This window comes from Mixophyes fleayi, chromosome 3 (genome assembly GCF_038048845.1).
Source record: "Mixophyes fleayi isolate aMixFle1 chromosome 3, aMixFle1.hap1, whole genome shotgun sequence".
Taxonomy (NCBI): domain Eukaryota; kingdom Metazoa; phylum Chordata; class Amphibia; order Anura; family Limnodynastidae; genus Mixophyes; species Mixophyes fleayi.
In genome coordinates, this window is record NC_134404.1 from 331,442,747 (window position 1) to 331,460,807 (window position 18,061).

At 38.7% G+C, this 18,061-nt stretch overlaps 1 protein-coding gene across 1 annotated transcript in view; it reads right to left on the reverse strand.

Moving 5' to 3' along the window:
* Nucleotides 1-9,209: 9,209 nt before the first annotated feature.
* The window catches only part of GPATCH2 (G-patch domain containing 2), a 108,717-nt gene continuing 99,865 nt past the window's right edge, over nucleotides 9,210-18,061 (reverse strand). Inside the window, exon 10 of the mRNA XM_075204259.1 lies at nucleotides 9,210-12,626. Within this exon, the coding sequence (XP_075060360.1) occupies nucleotides 12,457-12,626 (170 nt within the window). The 3' untranslated portion in view covers nucleotides 9,210-12,456. The remainder of the gene's footprint in view (nucleotides 12,627-18,061) is intronic.

Consider the following 18,061-nt stretch of genomic DNA (forward strand, 5'->3'; position numbering starts at 1 on the left):
CATTAGATAAAATCACCAATCATCAAGCCTGTTTGGGTTTTCAGTCATCATCGCACCATAGGCAAACCGAGGAAGGGGGGTTCCTAGTGCCTGGAAACCCCCCTCCAAGCCTGGGGAATTGTATAATTGAGGTGGCTGAACCCAGCCCCCACTTCACAGAACTCTGCTTGAAAAGGGAGAGCACCTAACATTAGTGCATGCAGCATTGCCCATGTATATTATGGGAATAGGAAGAGTTGGAGAGCAGCCAAGCATTGTTTAAAATTATAGCCACACCTCCATGCATGCTGGTCACGCCCACTGGTGGCGTGGTGTGGAAACCCCTCTCTACAAATCCTGCGCTTGCCCCTGTACACCTTTCCCATTGAAGTATAGTGTTGTTGCCAGTGACATGTTGCAACATTCTGTAAAAGGCATTTTATGTGTGCTCCCTAATACCATAACTGCCAATAATCCTGATTTTACCTGGAATATGGGTGTGGTTTTCTGAAACTGTGGATATAATTGTGGGGACATGGGTATGGTTTATTTTGTCCCGATTCTGTTTTTTAAAATGTAGGATGGAGCAATTAAGACGTAGATTTATCAAACCTGCTAAAAAGGAAAAGTGGAGGCGTTGCCCATAGCAACCTATCAGATTATAGCTATCATTTATCTAGTACATTCTAGAACATGATAGCTAGAATCTGATTGGTCGCTATGGGCAGCACATCCACTGTTCCTTTATAGAAAGTTTGATATATCTACCCCCAAGTTTGCTTTATCTATATACATTTATTTAGGCAAGGCAAACAGGCTTACGCTCCAGATGCTCTAAACTCCTTATCTGTCACGTGTGACAAAAAGTGCAATACTGAGGGAATTACAAACACACTATGGTTATTATGGAGAGAACTTGATATTTTTATTAAACTAAGTGAAATGCAATCAGAATTATTTCACATTGAACAAAGCAGAAGTTGCAGACTCTCCCAGTGTTACGAATCCGTGTGGAAAAATTACTATTTTAGTTTAAGGTAATCGGATTGTGCAGGATTTAATCCTATATCCTATTTATGACCGTGCCACCTATTCAAAATTTAAATAAGCTTTCCATCCATGTAGAGCCTAAATAGGCGTTTATCAGGATTATATATATTCCATCTGAATAAGTAACCAGACTTTGTTTCCCTCTTCTGTCTCTCTATGTAATTACTATGCAACATAACAAAAGTGACATGTTTGGAGAACAGATAAAATGCTGCAAATTGGCCGGTAATGGCGATATTTCCTCATCTTTTGAAAAACCCATTTATTCTCTCTCAGCAAATCAAGGCAATGTCAGACCCTTCTCATCTGGTGGCTAGAGGGGCCTCCCAATTTCTCTGTGTAAGTGAATACTGGAATGCAGATGAGGCCTACTAACTAAGGCTTTCAACTCATCCAGCTTGCTTCAATTTCTAAATCATCTGTAATGGGGCCGAGACCTCTAAGCGCTAAAGAAAAAAACAGCCGACACGCTGGACAAACGTTATTTTTTTTTTTTCCTGAGGAATCCGCTACATTACACATCTGTCAGCGATGTTCACACCATTACAAAGTTAGAGGGGGAAAGAAATCTGCTGTTTGTTTCCTTGAGAGAGATTACCAGGCAGAAATACCTGTCATATTGTTATTTTAACAGCAAAAGATTATAGTCAGGTCTTAAAATCTACCCTGCAACTGCTGGTTTAGTTAATTACACAAAACAGAAAGAAAAAATGTCCAACTTCCGTTCTGCTGCATGGCATTGTAAACAAACAGCTATGTTGTTATGTTGTCACTGTTAAAGTGGAGCCATCTCATACACACTGGTGGCAGCCATTTTGTGACATCACTGAGGCATAGCTACTTTATGGAGGTCATTTTGTGGGATGAAGCAATATTCATGACACCGCAACCTCCGTTCCCTAGGATCTAGCGATGTCGCTGAGGCATAGCTGCTTTGTGGAGGCGGCCATTTAGTGGGATGAAGCGATATTCATGACACTGCAACCTCCGTTCCCTAGGATCTAGTGATGTCACTGAGACATAGCTGCTTTGTGGAGGCGGCCATTTTGTGCATTGTGTACAGTTCAACATTCCAAGCTTTATATATAATTAAACAGTACTGACGATGTATAGAAAAATAACACACCCTGTTGTTAAAGTACACTTATCACCATATATTAAAATATTATTTATGAAATGAATATATCACACTTGCTGTTGCTCCATAAATGCATGAGACCATTTTTGAAGCGCACCTGACGTCCATTGGAAAATACCTTGGTTTTGCCATAGCTACCTACTCTCCTGAAATGTCTGTGAGACTCCCGAATTTTGGGGAATCCTTCTGGGCTCGCAAGGAGAGTAGACCAGCCTCACAGATCCCGGCTCTCCTCTTATAAATCAATCCCTTGCTGGTTGAAATACATAATAATCCATAGTGGGGTGTCTTAAAGGAACACTTAAATTATACAAAGTTTATTTTTTTCCTATCTCCCATCCCTGCGAGTCAGGACTGCTCACCCCTTGGCTGTAACACAGAAGCTCTTCTGGAGAAGATAAGTTTCCCAATATTATCACTTCCCCATGATTAGCCTATCAACCTTGTATGGGTGCTTGCATAGCTCGTCTGGTTCCTAAATTATTACAGCGTTATCTGTAAGAAACATGTTATTTCTAAGAATACATTTTTTAAAATTACTCCATTACAGAAATTCGATTTGAAAATGTTAATAAAAATGGGGTTAGGGTCCCTTTAAGCTGTTGGGAGGGAGTGGGGGAAGAATAACAGAGGCAATTATCTGTACAATGGCAGATATTACATCCATAGGTAAAATAACAACTGTCTTGTTTTCTTTCACAAAAGTATCTTCAACTGTTGCTCTTAGTGTTCCTCAACACTGATTTTTCTTGTTCTGTGTGGAAATGCTGGTATTAATATGCCCCCTTCAGGACTTGGCCAGAAGAATCCAAATTCTGCATCTTGCAAAAAAGATGAAAACAAATTGTATACAAGTTGAAATTATGGTTTTACATCTTTTGCCCATAGCTCTGGTACAAGGAATAATCATTATACAATGACGCGCTGTATTACAAGTGATAGATGAAAGGGTGATCATTTCCATGTTTATGTTTATAACCTCAATTCCTTGCTGCTGGCTTTTCATTTCGAGCGTTTATGGCTGTATAGGAATGTGTGTGAAATGTAAGAAAGAAGCGACTGCACTTACACCATTCAAAGGAAGCTGTCAGTCTTCTCATGTTGCAACAGTATCTTTATTAACGTTTCTGTGACAAGACAGCTGGAGGTAAATGTATCAAGCTCAGAGTTTCTGGCGGGTTTGAAAAGTGGAGATGTTGTCTATAGCAACCAATCAGATTCCAGCTATGACTTTGTAGAATGTACTAAATAAATAGCTAGAATCTGATTGGTTGCTATAGGCAACACCTCCACTTTTCAAACCCACCTGAAACTCTCAGCTTAATACATTTACCCCCTGGAGGTGTTAGTAGTTAGGTTTCTGCAATGGAAGTATAGTCCAGGTTCATGCCTCTGAGGAAGGGGTCATTCAGGAACAAAGCTAGTTAGACCTCCGGCTGACCTGCTAACCAGTGGCTTCCTTACATCAGTGTTTGTGCGGCTGCTTCCTTGATACATTTCACATTGGAGGAGGTGGTGAAACAGCAGCAACGTCCTGAACCACACACCTGGGATCAGTAACTGCGTGGAGCCGAGGCTCACCAATACAGGGGCATAGAAGGAGATATATTGTTTACAGATGATGGGCACCTCCCTATATTCTAATTTACTGTATAGATAAGGCTGCCATGACACACAGATTCCATGTGATCAGATGATAGAGCTTCCAGCTTATGTCCACCAGAGAAACAGATCTCAGCTGCTTGTGGTGATGGTCCTGGACTCCATTCATACCATATATGTATTTTATTTATTTCTGAAATCCTAGGCAGTCTGAGCCAGGTTATCAGTGTCAGCCCGCTGTATGACGGCACAAGGAAGCAGTTGTTTCTAACCAGGAGCCACCCACGGTAGCATTTTATGAAAAAAAAAAATACTTTGTCTAACACAGTCGAAAACGCAGATTAATTTGGTAAATGATTTTGTTTTTAATGCAGTCTTCAGGCAGAAACCTAAATAGACGTTGTGTTGTAGCCGACCCTAGCAAACTGCTAAATCCTTACAGGGTGTTCAGTTGATTGTCCCGTTCAATTATTCAACATGAATGGTTGATATCACTGCAGGAAGCCACCTCTGTTTCACCTGAGATCTTAGTGGGATAATAATGTGTCCAATGTTGTTATAAGTGCGTGATTTTGCATGACAGTATTCATTTCTAGCCACTAGGATGGAATAACGGAGAACACACCAAATCACAGTGGCTTAGTGGTTACCGTAGCACTGGGGTCATGAGTTTGATTCCCGACCATGGCCTTATCTGTGTGGAGTTTGTATGCTCTCCCTGTGTTTGCGTGGGTTTCCTCCGGGTGCTCCGGTTTCCTCTCACTCACACTCCAAAAACAGACTAATAGGTTAATTGGCGGCTGTCAAAATTTACCTTAGGCTCCCTGGCTTTGTGTTAGGGAATTTAGACTGTAAGCTCCAATGGGGCAGGGACTGATGTGAATGAGTTCTCTGTACAGCGCTGCGGAATTAGTGGCGCTATATAAATATTATAAATAACACGATGATGATGATTACTTCACACCCACAGTATTAGGGGCAGACAGACCAGAGACTTGAGATACTGGAACACTATGTAAGTGATATCTTTCTTCACTGTCTCCCTAACGTTCCAAAAACTCTTGGTGCCATGTCTAACTTTCATTTGATAAAAATAAGTTCAACGTATACAATCAATGTTTACAATTGGTGGGCAAAAACATCTGTCCAAACGGTGTTCATAAAATACACCTTTTGCCTAGAACCACAGCAAGCAAACATTTCATGCGCTGCGCCAATATTTGAACGGAGTGCGATTTCCTTAGGGACCAGCGACATCACTAATTTCCAGTGAATTAATTGGCTAGATATTGGTTCAGCCAACACATTGGCCGTTTCTATTGTGTGTAGGAGAAATGCACATTCTAGTGACACTTTTTATTGCCGAGTTTGATCAAAGTTTCCAACATTCAAATATTTGTAAGAAATAACTTTCCAAGGCATCGGTAAAGATGCTCTTTTTCTATGTATGTCTTGCCATCATTTTAATTGAACATGGTGATTAAATGATCCATCAAATACAAAGAAAAATCATGGGCATAACTTTTTTCCCCGATTATATCTACCAAGCTTTAAATTTTAACGTTCTGACACCTGTAATGTTTTTTAACCCTTCTATATCTTGGCATATTGCAACATTTGTATCAAAAGAGGGTTTTACAAAGACTATTTGTTCATGTATTTTTGAAAGGGGGCATTGTGATTGGTCAGGGGATTTGGCACCAATGATAAGTAAGGGCAGCACGGTGGCTAAGTGGTTAGCGCTTCTGCTTTACAGCACTGGGGGAATGAGTTCAATTCCCGACCATGGCCTTATCTGTGAGTTCTCCCCGTGTTTGCGTGGGTTTCCTCCGGGTGCTACGGTTTCCTCCCACACTCCAAAAACATACTGGTAGGTAAATTGACTGCTGACAAATTGACTCTAGTGTGTGTGTGTGTGTGTGTGTGTGTATGTGTATATTAGGGAATGTAGACTGTAAGCTCCAATGGGGCAGGGACTGATGTGAGCGAGTTCTCTGTACAGCGCTGCGGAATTAGTGGCGCTATATAAATAAATGGTGATGATGATGATAATAAGTACATGGCCCAAAGAGGTTGTTTGTGAAATGACGACGTGAAATACTCTCTTCCGCTGCCAAAATCCACCCCCTTTCAATCTAAAACGTCTCTACAAGTTTATTATATATATGAGCAATGGTTTGTTCTGTGAATGAGTCAGTGTTTTTGAAAATAGGAGAAAAGAAATTAGAAGACAGTTACAATCAAGTATTTTATTTGACAGTACCATTTCAAAACAGATTTATTGTATTATTTTTCATCCACCATTCCCTAGCAGGGCCACCATACATTTCAATACATATTCAGTATTTTTGTGTAATGTATAATTTCAATTCAAATCAGCGTAACAGAGCATTTGTGCCAAGTGGGAGAAATGTAATCACTTTAAAGGTGGGAAAACAAACTGGGTTATTTGTGAATAAAGTGTTCCAATACCCCAAATACAAGTGCAAAGGCTTATTTAATAACATACCAGAAGTGTGCAGATACACACTGCACACAATCAGATACATGGCACAACCGTACTCTGCTTCAGTTGGTCGGAACTAAAAACAAAATGTAAATCTCCAAATTGCAGAAAAGGAAATTTAAAATCACATTATTATTACACATATCTCATTTTTAGCAGCTATACATTATAAAACAAAATACATACATACAGTAGATTACAGCCAATTGTAAGATAAGTAAAAGAAGTCAACATTTTTTTTATCCAATTGAAAGTCAAATCTGAATTTTTTTGTGAATTTGTTTTTTGCGTGTTTTCTGGTTAAAAACAACATTTAAACTAATCAGCTTCTCTGCAGCACAAGCGATCAGAACTTTGCTAGTGAGCTAACAGTAGTCCATTGGTTCCACAGTACCGAACAGGAAAGGGAGGGACGTGAGAGACTCATGTGATATTTGTTGGCTGAAATCTCCAGTTCACAGTTGAAAATTTTGAAAACGTTTAATATAGGTTTATTTCCCCCCCTGAGAAGACACAAAAATGTAGAACAAAAATTTTAAATCGGTGCTATTATCAAATTAATTTTGATGAAATTCAAAAAGGTAACACACCTTTCATTCCCAACTGAACTATAGGTTCTAATGATCGTCTTGGGACTTGATATCAGTCCTGAATTGAATATTAACCAAGAATCCCACCCCATAAAACTGAGCAAAAGGAATACCATCATCATCTATTTATATAGCGCCACTAATTCCGTAGCGCTGTACAGAAAACTCACTCACGTCAGTCCCTGCCCCATTGGAGCTTACAGTCTAAATTCCCTAACATACACACACACAGACTTGGAGAGATTAAGGTCAATTTAATAGCAGCCAATTAACCCACTAGTGTTTTTAGAGTGTGGGAGGAAACCGGAGCACCCGGAGGAAACCCACGCAAACACGGGGAGAACACACAATCTCCACACAGATAAGGCCATGGTCGGGAATCGAACTCATGACCCCAGTGCTGTGAGTCACAAGTGCTGACCACTGAGCCACCGTGCTGCCATTATATCCGATTAGTTTTTCTGCGATTTGTAAAATTGTATTTAAATAAGCCTCTTAGTTGTCCAGATTGTACAGTACAATGTTAGGTTTCATAATATTGGACCGATAACCAGAAACACGACATGACGTATCACAAGTCCAACACTATATAGATGATATCAATATTAGGAACCCTACTTAGGGGACTAACATTAGTGTAATATGGCAGGTAAAGGAAAGAGAAATTTGGGACAAAGAGAAGACATTGACTTGGAAAGCTAGATTTAATTATTTGTTTTACTTTAATAAAAATCCCAAAGAAAAACAATAGGAAGTCCAGGACCTTGTGATCTAGCAATACGAAGGGTCAACAGAGTCTAAATAGATTGATGTGATACCCAACGCTAGAATCTCCCAGGCTGTATTTACATCTGGAAATCCCATTACTATGTTGGATAACACAGAACATTAATCACAATAGGTAAGGATGTACAGCATGGATGTTTCCAAACGTCTTGCAAACTTGTAATAGGAAAAATCACACAATACTTTGATTTTCTGTTATTTCTTTTACGCCTCATGCTTAATTATTAAATGTTAATCCAATATACATGGAAAAGCAGTTCATTATTGTACAAAGAACCCGAGATAGCACTGAGAATACCACAATGCCACTACCAAAATGGCCGCCTCCACGCTAAGTGATGAGTGCAGTTTAGTGTCTAGGGGTTAGAATGATGATGTACAACTGGTGATATTTAGATTCGGTTTTCATTACAGCTAAAGGTGAAGACAATGACCCTAATATAACACCCTTATCATTAAGCCCTTTCTGCAGCGTTCATAAAAACAGCCTCTAAAATCACTATTAAGTTGTAAAGGTCAATAAGTTGTCTTGATTAATCTATTAAAGGAAAACCAATATTACAAGTGTTTTGTGGCAAAAAAAAAAGGTTAATTGGTTACTAAAGGACGCTACTAGTGTAAAATAATATAAAACTGACTATATAAGTATATATTTTTTTAAAAACACGATAGTTTAATAAGGTCATAAAGCCAAATTAATTTTATTCACCACCCTATATTGTAATTACTTTCTTTTAATACATCATATGAAATATATGTCTGCAAAACCTTGATATTGAATTCACAGATATGTCGGACAAACATAATTGTTGAAGAAGGGATTGTTTGCACAACAAATTCACAAATATTTTAATTTCTAAACTACGTCATGCCTGAAAGCGAGTGTCTCGGCTGTATAATTGTAAGTTTAAACAAGTTTTTCCCAAAAATATAACTTTTTGTTTAATTTAGATATTTTTCAGAACCAATTTAAACAATGACATTCACAAAATGTAATGACGACCTTTGGCTGATCGTGGTCATTTTAAAAGACAAGTTCTTAATTTCGATTACTGTAAATCTATATTTATGTCAGTGTAGGTAGTAAGATAGTTAAAAAAAAAAAGTTTGAATAAGACAGTTTTCAAAATTTCTCATAGTACTTAGGACAAAATATAACATTAAATAGACTGTTTTGCTACTTAAAATGTCTACTAAAAATATATGGAAACAATGTATGAAATTATAGGCACAGATTCTGTAAATCTTATATAAACGAACATATGCCTAAATGTATACAAAGGAGATACTGAATATCACTTTATTATAAAGGCTATAAATATTATAGAGGGCATCTAATAAACTGTACTTCATAAAACGCAACAAAGAATTGTATAGAAACATGTAAAGTTTCTCAAATTCAGGTGTTTCACCTTTAAGAACAACTATACATTCCATGGAATATTTCTAGAACAAGTCGTGTGACACAATGGCCTTTTTGTTGGGTACATACGTACAGACAGACAGACTTGTGAAAACACAAGACAAAAACAAAAAAACACTGAAAACTACAATACAATTTCGAAAATAATCTTTGTTTTATTTAAGACGCTGTATATAAAATACATGAGAAATAGCTGGTAAAACATTGCAAAGCAAACCTTAAAAGACTAAATATTAAGATTTTGCAAAATAAAAGTGGATTTGTTGCTATTCCTTTGTTTATGTATTCTTTACTATTAATTTGTAATTTATATATATAACAAGCCAACATTTTTGTCCTTTGTAACATTTAGAATATCGGGGTCAGTTCTGCAATTCTGTCTTTTTGTTTGTGTTTACCATTGAAATAAGCTGCAATTGTCAGTCTATTTTTTATTATCACACCTTAAAAACATTCCTGAACACACAAAATAATGTCATGCATTGTCGTTAAATATACCGCCACCCATGCGGATTACAGGTGGAAAGCGTCAAACATTTAGTATATAATTACAATGCTGTGGATGTAAATCTGATATCAAGATTTAGTGATCAATTTAATCTGAGCCCAACGAAGGTAAAGCCTTGGACTTTTAAAGAACAAAAAAAAATGAAATGAATGAGCCATGCAAAATTAAACCACAAAATAGACTTAAGTTGACATGAAAGACGTTCTGTGTTCACTGTATGAATCCGGCTAACAAGGCAGACATTAAATGCTATATTTCACATGTTTTTCCTCGCTAAAACATTAATCTGAATAACATAATAACTAGGCATGGCGTTAAAATGGATACCTGACACCATTTCTGCTGGAAAGGAGTTGAAACTACACAGCAATATTGGGCAGCCCTTTTAGGCTAAATACTTCTTCACGTATCCTTGATGCTTAATACACAGGACAACAATCAGGTGCTAGACACTCGGCAACACACTCCAGGTAGAATTGTGGCGTTCGGCTGTTCTGTACTTGAAAGCAAAATTCTACAAAAACACAAATGATCCAATCTAGCTGTTAAACCATGTTCATGCCTTTAATAACTTGGTGCCATTAGTCAACTTAAAGTTTTAGAAATATATATATCTTTTAGATATTTTTATCTTATTTTATATATATTTAGTCCTATAGTTAAGATTCAGTCTCATGATATTATCACTTGCATGGTATTGAATAATTTATATCATTAAAGTCTTGATAAAATCATTTACATTACCATTTTGGAGAATGTTTTTTTCCTTGTATATTTTTTTTTTTTTTTTTTTGGGGGGGTTGGTAAAAAATTATTTTTGCTCCACTTCTTTGAAAGTATTAAAAGTAAATTTTTTTAACTTTTTTTTCTCTTACTTTGCACAAGCTCTCAATGGGTTACAATAAAATCTGGAATCATCACTGTGTATCATTAAGAGAAATATTCATTACTGTGTTTCTCAATGCTCAAACCGGCTTTTAATTTTTCAAATGAAAAATAGGGTTTTATTTAATATATAATGACAGTGTTATACATTAAACTGGAGTTCTGTACTTCTATCAAAAGATATAACGGCAGAAAATTAAGCAACAAATTTTCTTTTCTTTTTTTCATTCTGGTCTTATGTAGATTTCACAGACATCACTCATGTGTACTCGTTGATAACAGGTCACATTTAAAATAATACCCCTTTATGAACAAGTGCATTAAGGTTATTAATGGGCTGTCAATGTAGGAATTCATCTTGAACCCCCAAATGTTTTGCCTGTATAAGATTCCTATTATAAAGAAAACCCTACCTTCTAAAATAATTTAAAAAAATAACAATAATCCAATATAGTTAAAACAATGTGAACTGAAGTACAAAGTAAGTCTATTTTCTAGAACAAACAATATAACGCTTGCCGTTTGGCACTCGACATTGAGCCCGATAGTCCGCGGTTACAACACTCCCATGCCGTTAAGGGACATTTAGCAGTATTGTGACGTCAGTCTAATTATACTCGTGTTAACAGAACAAGATCTTTTTATAACAAAAATGATTATTATTATATTCCCTTTGGATGCAGATAATATTCATATATCAGATTTATGAAAAAATGTCACTTGTTAAAAGTGCCTCAAGTCTACACACAGTGGAGGCAGCCATTTTGTAGACTGAACCATTATTCCTGAGGAATAGAGCCTACGTGGACACTGATGGCTCAGTGATGTCACTAGTACCAAACCAATAGGCTGTAAAGGTGGAAGCTCAGCACACAAAATGGCAGATTTCTCTGTACAGCACTAAAAAGCAGTAAGATTTACTATCCTTGATTAAGCAATGTGCAGTGGATATTGTGAATCGACCTGAATCGCCTGACTGAATATTAATATACTGTAATTAAGATTTCTTTAAAGTGGACCTGCCACCTACACACAGTAAAGGCAGCCATTTTATGGGCGGAGCCAACATTCAAGAGGATGACATCAGACATTGGCTTTCATTGCTCTAACTATTCATTAGTCTGTTGTGGGTTACAAGACATTGTGTAAATTGTATTGAATACTATAAGCCATAGTTATATATATTTACACGCTTAAAAGAATTAAACACAATTTTAAAAGCAGTAATTCATGTGCAAATGATAGCATGAACACACCTTCTTTATAAAGGGGAATAGACCCGGGTCTGGTGGAGATTTGTAATACTGTGGGAGTCATTATTTTGGCGATTGTATTTCAAGCCATTAACAAAAATGAGGCAAAACTGAGGTATTTAGTCCAGCAAAAGGAAAAAAAATAAGGAAGACATTGGCAGGTAAATGCCAACATCTCTCGTAACTGCGAGTTTCTAATTTCACAGTTCAATGGTCTTCTGAAAGTCTACTTATCGTCTACACATATTGGTGGCAGCCATTTTGTGGGCTGAGACTACAGCCTATCCAATCACAGCGCTTCCTAGAAGGACTAACTCTAGACCTCTGTGATGTCACAGGATTCTAGTAAAGAGATAGACCCCATTCTCATGAATATTGGCTCAGAGCACAAAATGGCTGCCACCGCGCTGTGTAGGTCCACTTTAAAAGCTGCTGACTAGAAATATCAGGAAATGGCCCTAGACGACAATCTTAAATAAGCAGTTTTATATTAAGAGTTCCTCAGGTTAAGAGGAGGCAGTGTAGATGTTTGCATCCAACAACACAACATCCATGACACACGGAGCGGACTGCTTGCATACTGGCAGTAGGTGCTGACGTTTCTGGCCTTTAGCTCTTCCAGTTGCAGAAAAAAAACATTTTTCTATACAGAATATTGACTTAAAGACATAATAAAACACACACGTTTTGTTTCCTAGGACATTAGGAGGTGTCGCAGGGGGAAGTGATGATTACATCAGCTAAATCCAAGCCCAAGTCCTTTGGGTCTCTGTAGGGCTCGTATAGGCTCCGGTATTCCTTTCCCATCCGGTCCTAGTCCCGTGCCGGGGGTCCATCCCATGCTCTGAAGCATTCGGTTCCCAATATTGTTATCTGGGATGGGCTGTGCGTTTTCACCTATAAAACCTGAAATGATAAAACACAGATAAGCGACCAAAAAACATTGATAGAATAAACTTTGCAAAAAGCAATCGTTGCACCAATATATCAAACACACTTTCTAGAAGACAAACATCCTGCAGCTATCAAAATATAAAGTCCAACATGCATGCATGTGAGCAAACATTCTCCTATCGGCTGGCAAAGCATGCTGGGAAATGTAGTTTCACAAGAACCAAAAGAGCCACAGAGGATGTTCGAATTCGGTGTTTCTGACCTGCAACATCCCTGGGTACAAGCAAAATAGACGTGATTGCCTTAAAGGAGCTTGCTGCAGATGGAAACAACTTCTACTGCAATAACTATTCTTCCTTCAAGAGGAATAATCACAAACATATAAAACGCATTAAAAAAATGCCCTTAAATGTTAAATATCTGTGTCACGGTTTTGCCAATGTTCAGCTAAATAACTGCTCACACAGGAAATACTCATATTTAGTGTATCAAGCTGGCAAACAGAGCAAGCTCTCCTCACAGGCAGATTGTTGTTACATAAGTCAGAAGTTACCTCTCTACTTCTGTCCATCCATTTACACAACTATCTATTATTTGTGTAGTCTTTGTTTTGTATCGCTTTGTAGTTGTGTTTCCTTTAGATCACCATTTATCTTCACTGTATAGCAATCTCTGCCTTTTCTTCAAGACCGATAAACAGGCAAACTCCAGTGTACATAAAATCACACAGAATAACACAAACCGCAGATACACTAGTGCAGTGTGACACCGTACTTAAAAAGCCTTGCTTAAAAATGATAAATGTCTTGTAGCCCCTGTTTAAGATGGTGTTTATGAAAGCATTAAAGGCTAGTTTACATGAAAATGAGAGATCATTCATTTCTGCAAAACAGCTGTCAAGACAGGTAGAGTCTATTTAAGCAGTGTTCTAGCATTCAATGCCATACCCTCGATTTTACCGGGATTGCCATGAATTAATTCAATTCCATCTGTAATCTAAAATCAGATCAGAGGTCTAACGCTGCTGGAGGGTAAACATCTGTTTAATCATTTCTTAAGACAACAGCTTGCAAATATGCTGATTTCAAATGTTGCGGAATATTTAAGAAACACTGTCATTTTATTTGGCTCGATGTACACTGAGGGAACCAAAAAGTTGGTGCATGAAGACACCTTTAAAGAACAGACCCAATTAATTCATGTTTGTAAGACAAGTTTTGCTGTAGGCTGGGATGGATCAGTGGTTAAAACACTGTTAATTGTACGGGATCCCCTGTCATTGGCCACTAATGGAAGAATACAAGTTCTTATATGCACTTTGGGGGCTGTTGTAATAACATTTTGAAGAGAGGTCCAAGATGCTCAATATGTAAAAAGTAAATATTTAATAAAAGATCTACATCCTATATCAGGGTTTATATTGAAACCGATATGGTAACCCATTCATTAAAGTAAACTTATCTACGTTTTTATCTATTCATCTCAAGTCCACATCAGAAATTAATGTAACTATTTTACAATGCATTAATACTACCCAAGTTGGAAGCTTCTGCACCCCTGTAACAAACAGACTGAAGACTGAGATCCTGGGCTGCTGACTAGAGCGCCAGCATTCTGATAACTATTAAGGTAGGATGGACAATTGCCGGATGTCAGATTGCCAATGTGCCCATAAAAGAACAGAGAGCTCCTAGATTTTCAATCTGGTGTTTGGCGCCTAAAATCAGAGCCGACGCGCAGGAGATTATGACCGTGCTTTGGGTTGCAGGAGGAAGAGAGGAAGCAGAGGGCATTAATCTGACACTGCTATGGGTATTTCTGCTGTGTGTTGAAAAGAAAATATAATTTGGGGCTCCAATCCGCTGGTAATTAAAGTTGTACTATCCACTTTGTTGTTGAGGCTATATTGTTTACTAGTCACTTAAGTTGTATAAGATGCCTGTCATTGCAAGAAATCACAAGCCAATGTTTAAAGGGAAAAAGAGAGCGGGCCACTGGCGGGAACAAGAGAGCGGGCCACTGGCGGGAACAAGAGAGCGGGCCACTGGCGGGAACAAGAGAGCGGGCCACTGGCGGGAACAAGAGAGCGGGCCACTGGCGGGAACAAGAGAGCGGGCCACTGGCGGGAACAAGAGAGCGGGCCACTGGCGGGAACAAGAGAGCGGGCCACTGGCGGGAACAAGAGAGCGGGCCACTGGCGGGAACAAGAGAGCGGGCCACTGGCAGCGGCAAGAGTACTGTTTCAGCCTGATAAGGTGTGGACGTTCCAGCTTGTTGATAACCTACATCTCCCATCATGCTTGACAAGAAGAACAAAGGTGAATATTGCAGGGATCATTTTATGCATACAATTAAAATTCTTTAAATAAATACACTGACTGATGAATCTTAATATAAAGAACGTTACATTACTGTAAAATACAACCAGTAGTTGGAGTCTAGATTGGGATATAGCTGAACCTGACAACTGTATCAGACATATGAAAAGGCACATAGTTCCCCAGCTTCCAGCACTGCAAGGAGCACAGACGATGGTAATTTGTTTGCGTAATTGGCTCAAGAGATGAAAATCTTGTATCAGTCTCTCTTAGCTGCTAATCTATCCAGCTGACTGCAAGCCTAATTGGCAGCTTGTTTAGTAATTTGGCTCCTAAAGTGGTTGTATTGATGTTGGATACACAGCCAATAGAAGGGGCGGTATAACATGCTGGTTTTATTTTTACACATGCAACTATCATTTTTGTGTTTCTTCTGTGATATACAGTAATTGTACATTGGAAATATTAATATGGAACCCAACCATTTCTGAAATCCAAATTCCTAATAACCCAGCCTCCCGCTTTTAACATGGGACTAGATAACTGGATGCACTTAGTTAGCTCTGTGCTGGTCATCCAGGAATACAGTAAGACAACAAAGCTGTACTTCAAGGCAAGAAAGGCAACCAGGGGGCCTAAGATGCCTTGCCCTGCCCAAACGTGTAACAAGCAGAGGTGTTGGACAACGCCACCTCTGCTTGTCCTAAACCACATTGACCAGAGGGCAGAGCTCTGGCGGTGCAGTGTGCCTGTAGTTCCTCCCTGGAACTGCCAACTGACGGGTGTTTTCTGGATGTTCAACACTAATTACATCTCTCTACTATCAATACAGAGCAATGAGACACTTCCAGTTCTACACTTTCCTCGGGAACCTGAAGACAGTGTGCATGGCATGAGCAGGGTTCTGGTGTAAGTCCCAATCACTGCAAGGACTTCAAAATGTAAATGTCCATTGTGGTGGGTGTGACAAGAGAGAGAGCCAGAGCCATGGAGAGCCAGAGAGAATGAGAGCCGCCAAGAGCCAGAGAAAGCCGCCGAAGGAGACGCGAAGGAGCCGAAAGTGCCAAGAGCGAGGCGCAGGGTGCGCGAGGCACAGGGCGATTTATATACACACGCATGCATACAGGAGTATATAACATTTGTTATCTGGAAACCTATTATCCAGTGCGATATATAATACATTATAAAATCTTCTGGCACCTGAAGGGTGAAGCCAGCTGGTGACTATGTGACATGGGCCCCCACCCTCATCAGACTATCGTACAGTCTTCAGATCCCCCCCAAGTGATGTAACCTGTTTGGAATGTGACTTTGACTCAAGGCTGAAACTATAAATTTAGAAATCAATAAGCAGCTCTATCAATATTCATTTTACTTTTTCAATACAAAATACAAAGGTGAAAGAGCAGTAAATAAGCAGGAGAGCTGAAATAAATTGGGTGTTCTTGTCACAATTAATAAATGTTTATCCAATAACATACCGCAGCTCCTCTATAGCTTGTTATAATACCACAGACTGATCTCTGGGCAGTAATTGGGTTTGTAAATATTTATAAAAGTAACAAAGCGGTTTCAAATTTTGGGCTTGGCCTGATACGTACAGCATGTTTTATTTAACCCTTTCAGGTGTAAAAGAGAAGGCAGCATACAAGCGCATTGGTCTTTAATGGACAATAAACTGCTTATTCTGTACAACAAGGGACATTTAACAGGTTACTGTCAAGATAATCACACGTAAGCAGTTAAGGTTGATATTAATTGGCAAAAACGAGGTAATGCTGACATAATCCGGTCTGTGGTGACTATATAGCAATTTAAAACTTGCAACACTGGATGACCAAAGGATGATTGACAGTCCCCAGCCATGGACCTGCCTACGTAGGTGATTCTAAGGAGTACCGGTATGCTAATGAGGTAATTGACATGCAGAGCATGAAACAGGAAGTAATCACATATTCATGAAAAGGGGAGGAGCAACACAGCAAGTGATATACATTGTATACACACAAGATTCCAAGCTGTTGGAAAGACATATTATAATGCAATAACTGACCTAAACATTACATTAGCTGGGTTTTCATTTTTGCATGACAAAACCCCTTTATAATCCCCTAGATCAGGGGTAGGGAACCTGTGGCTCTCCAGGTGTTGTGAAACTACAAATCCCAGCATGCCTTGCCACCTATCTGCTGGTTATCTACTGGCAAAGCATGCTGGGACTTGTAGTTTCACAACACCTGGAGAGCCACAGGTTCCCTACCCCTGCCCTAGATGCTTGAGATCATAACAGCTGCCCTTAGATGGCCATTATACTTGGCAAAACCTTATATTTTGACCAAAGTGTCTTAACCTGGCTTAAAAACTCCCCAACAATTTATTCCAGAGAAAGCAATAGTTTTCCATATAATTTAGTTTTCCTCTTTACACACATCAATGGCTTTTGAAAGCCAGGAAACAGAACAGCGCACAGCAGTACAGGGAATCTACCGTAACGCTTAAAAAGTCAATTTGGTAAGTGTTGCAGAGAACCACTCTCTGCAACACTCTCACTCTTTTGAGAATACACTGATTAACTTATGCACAATGTCTCACAAACATTAGCTGATTGCTTTTCCTTAGTATTAATAGACTTGCTTTTATAGTTTGCTCCGAGTGCTAAACACGAAGCTGGCTCAGGCAAGGCGGCCTGTAGAGCAGTCTGAAGGTTTTATGGGATAGGCAGACTTGTCGTAGCAACGCTTCTCTAATCTGTACTGATCAAATTAAAGCGCACCGGTCGTCCCGACACCGCGGAAGCAGCCATGTTGCTGGAAGGCACACTACAGAAGCACTTTTAATTTTAAAGTGGATCCAACAGTAGACAGCTATCTAAATGCACCCCCTAGTCCAGATTTACCTGATATAACCCAGATTTTATTGTATTATTGGACTAGTGCAAAAAAAATAAAATAAATAAACACAACAAATATAATGCATTTAAAATTTAAACAATTCCACATAGAAGATTTATATTTATTTTCTTTAAATAGTAAGTTAAGTACTTTTTAAAGCATGCACATGATTTTCCTAGCGATCCTCCTACAAATCCATTTTCTCCATTTCAAAAACTCTGGCTGTCATACACAAATG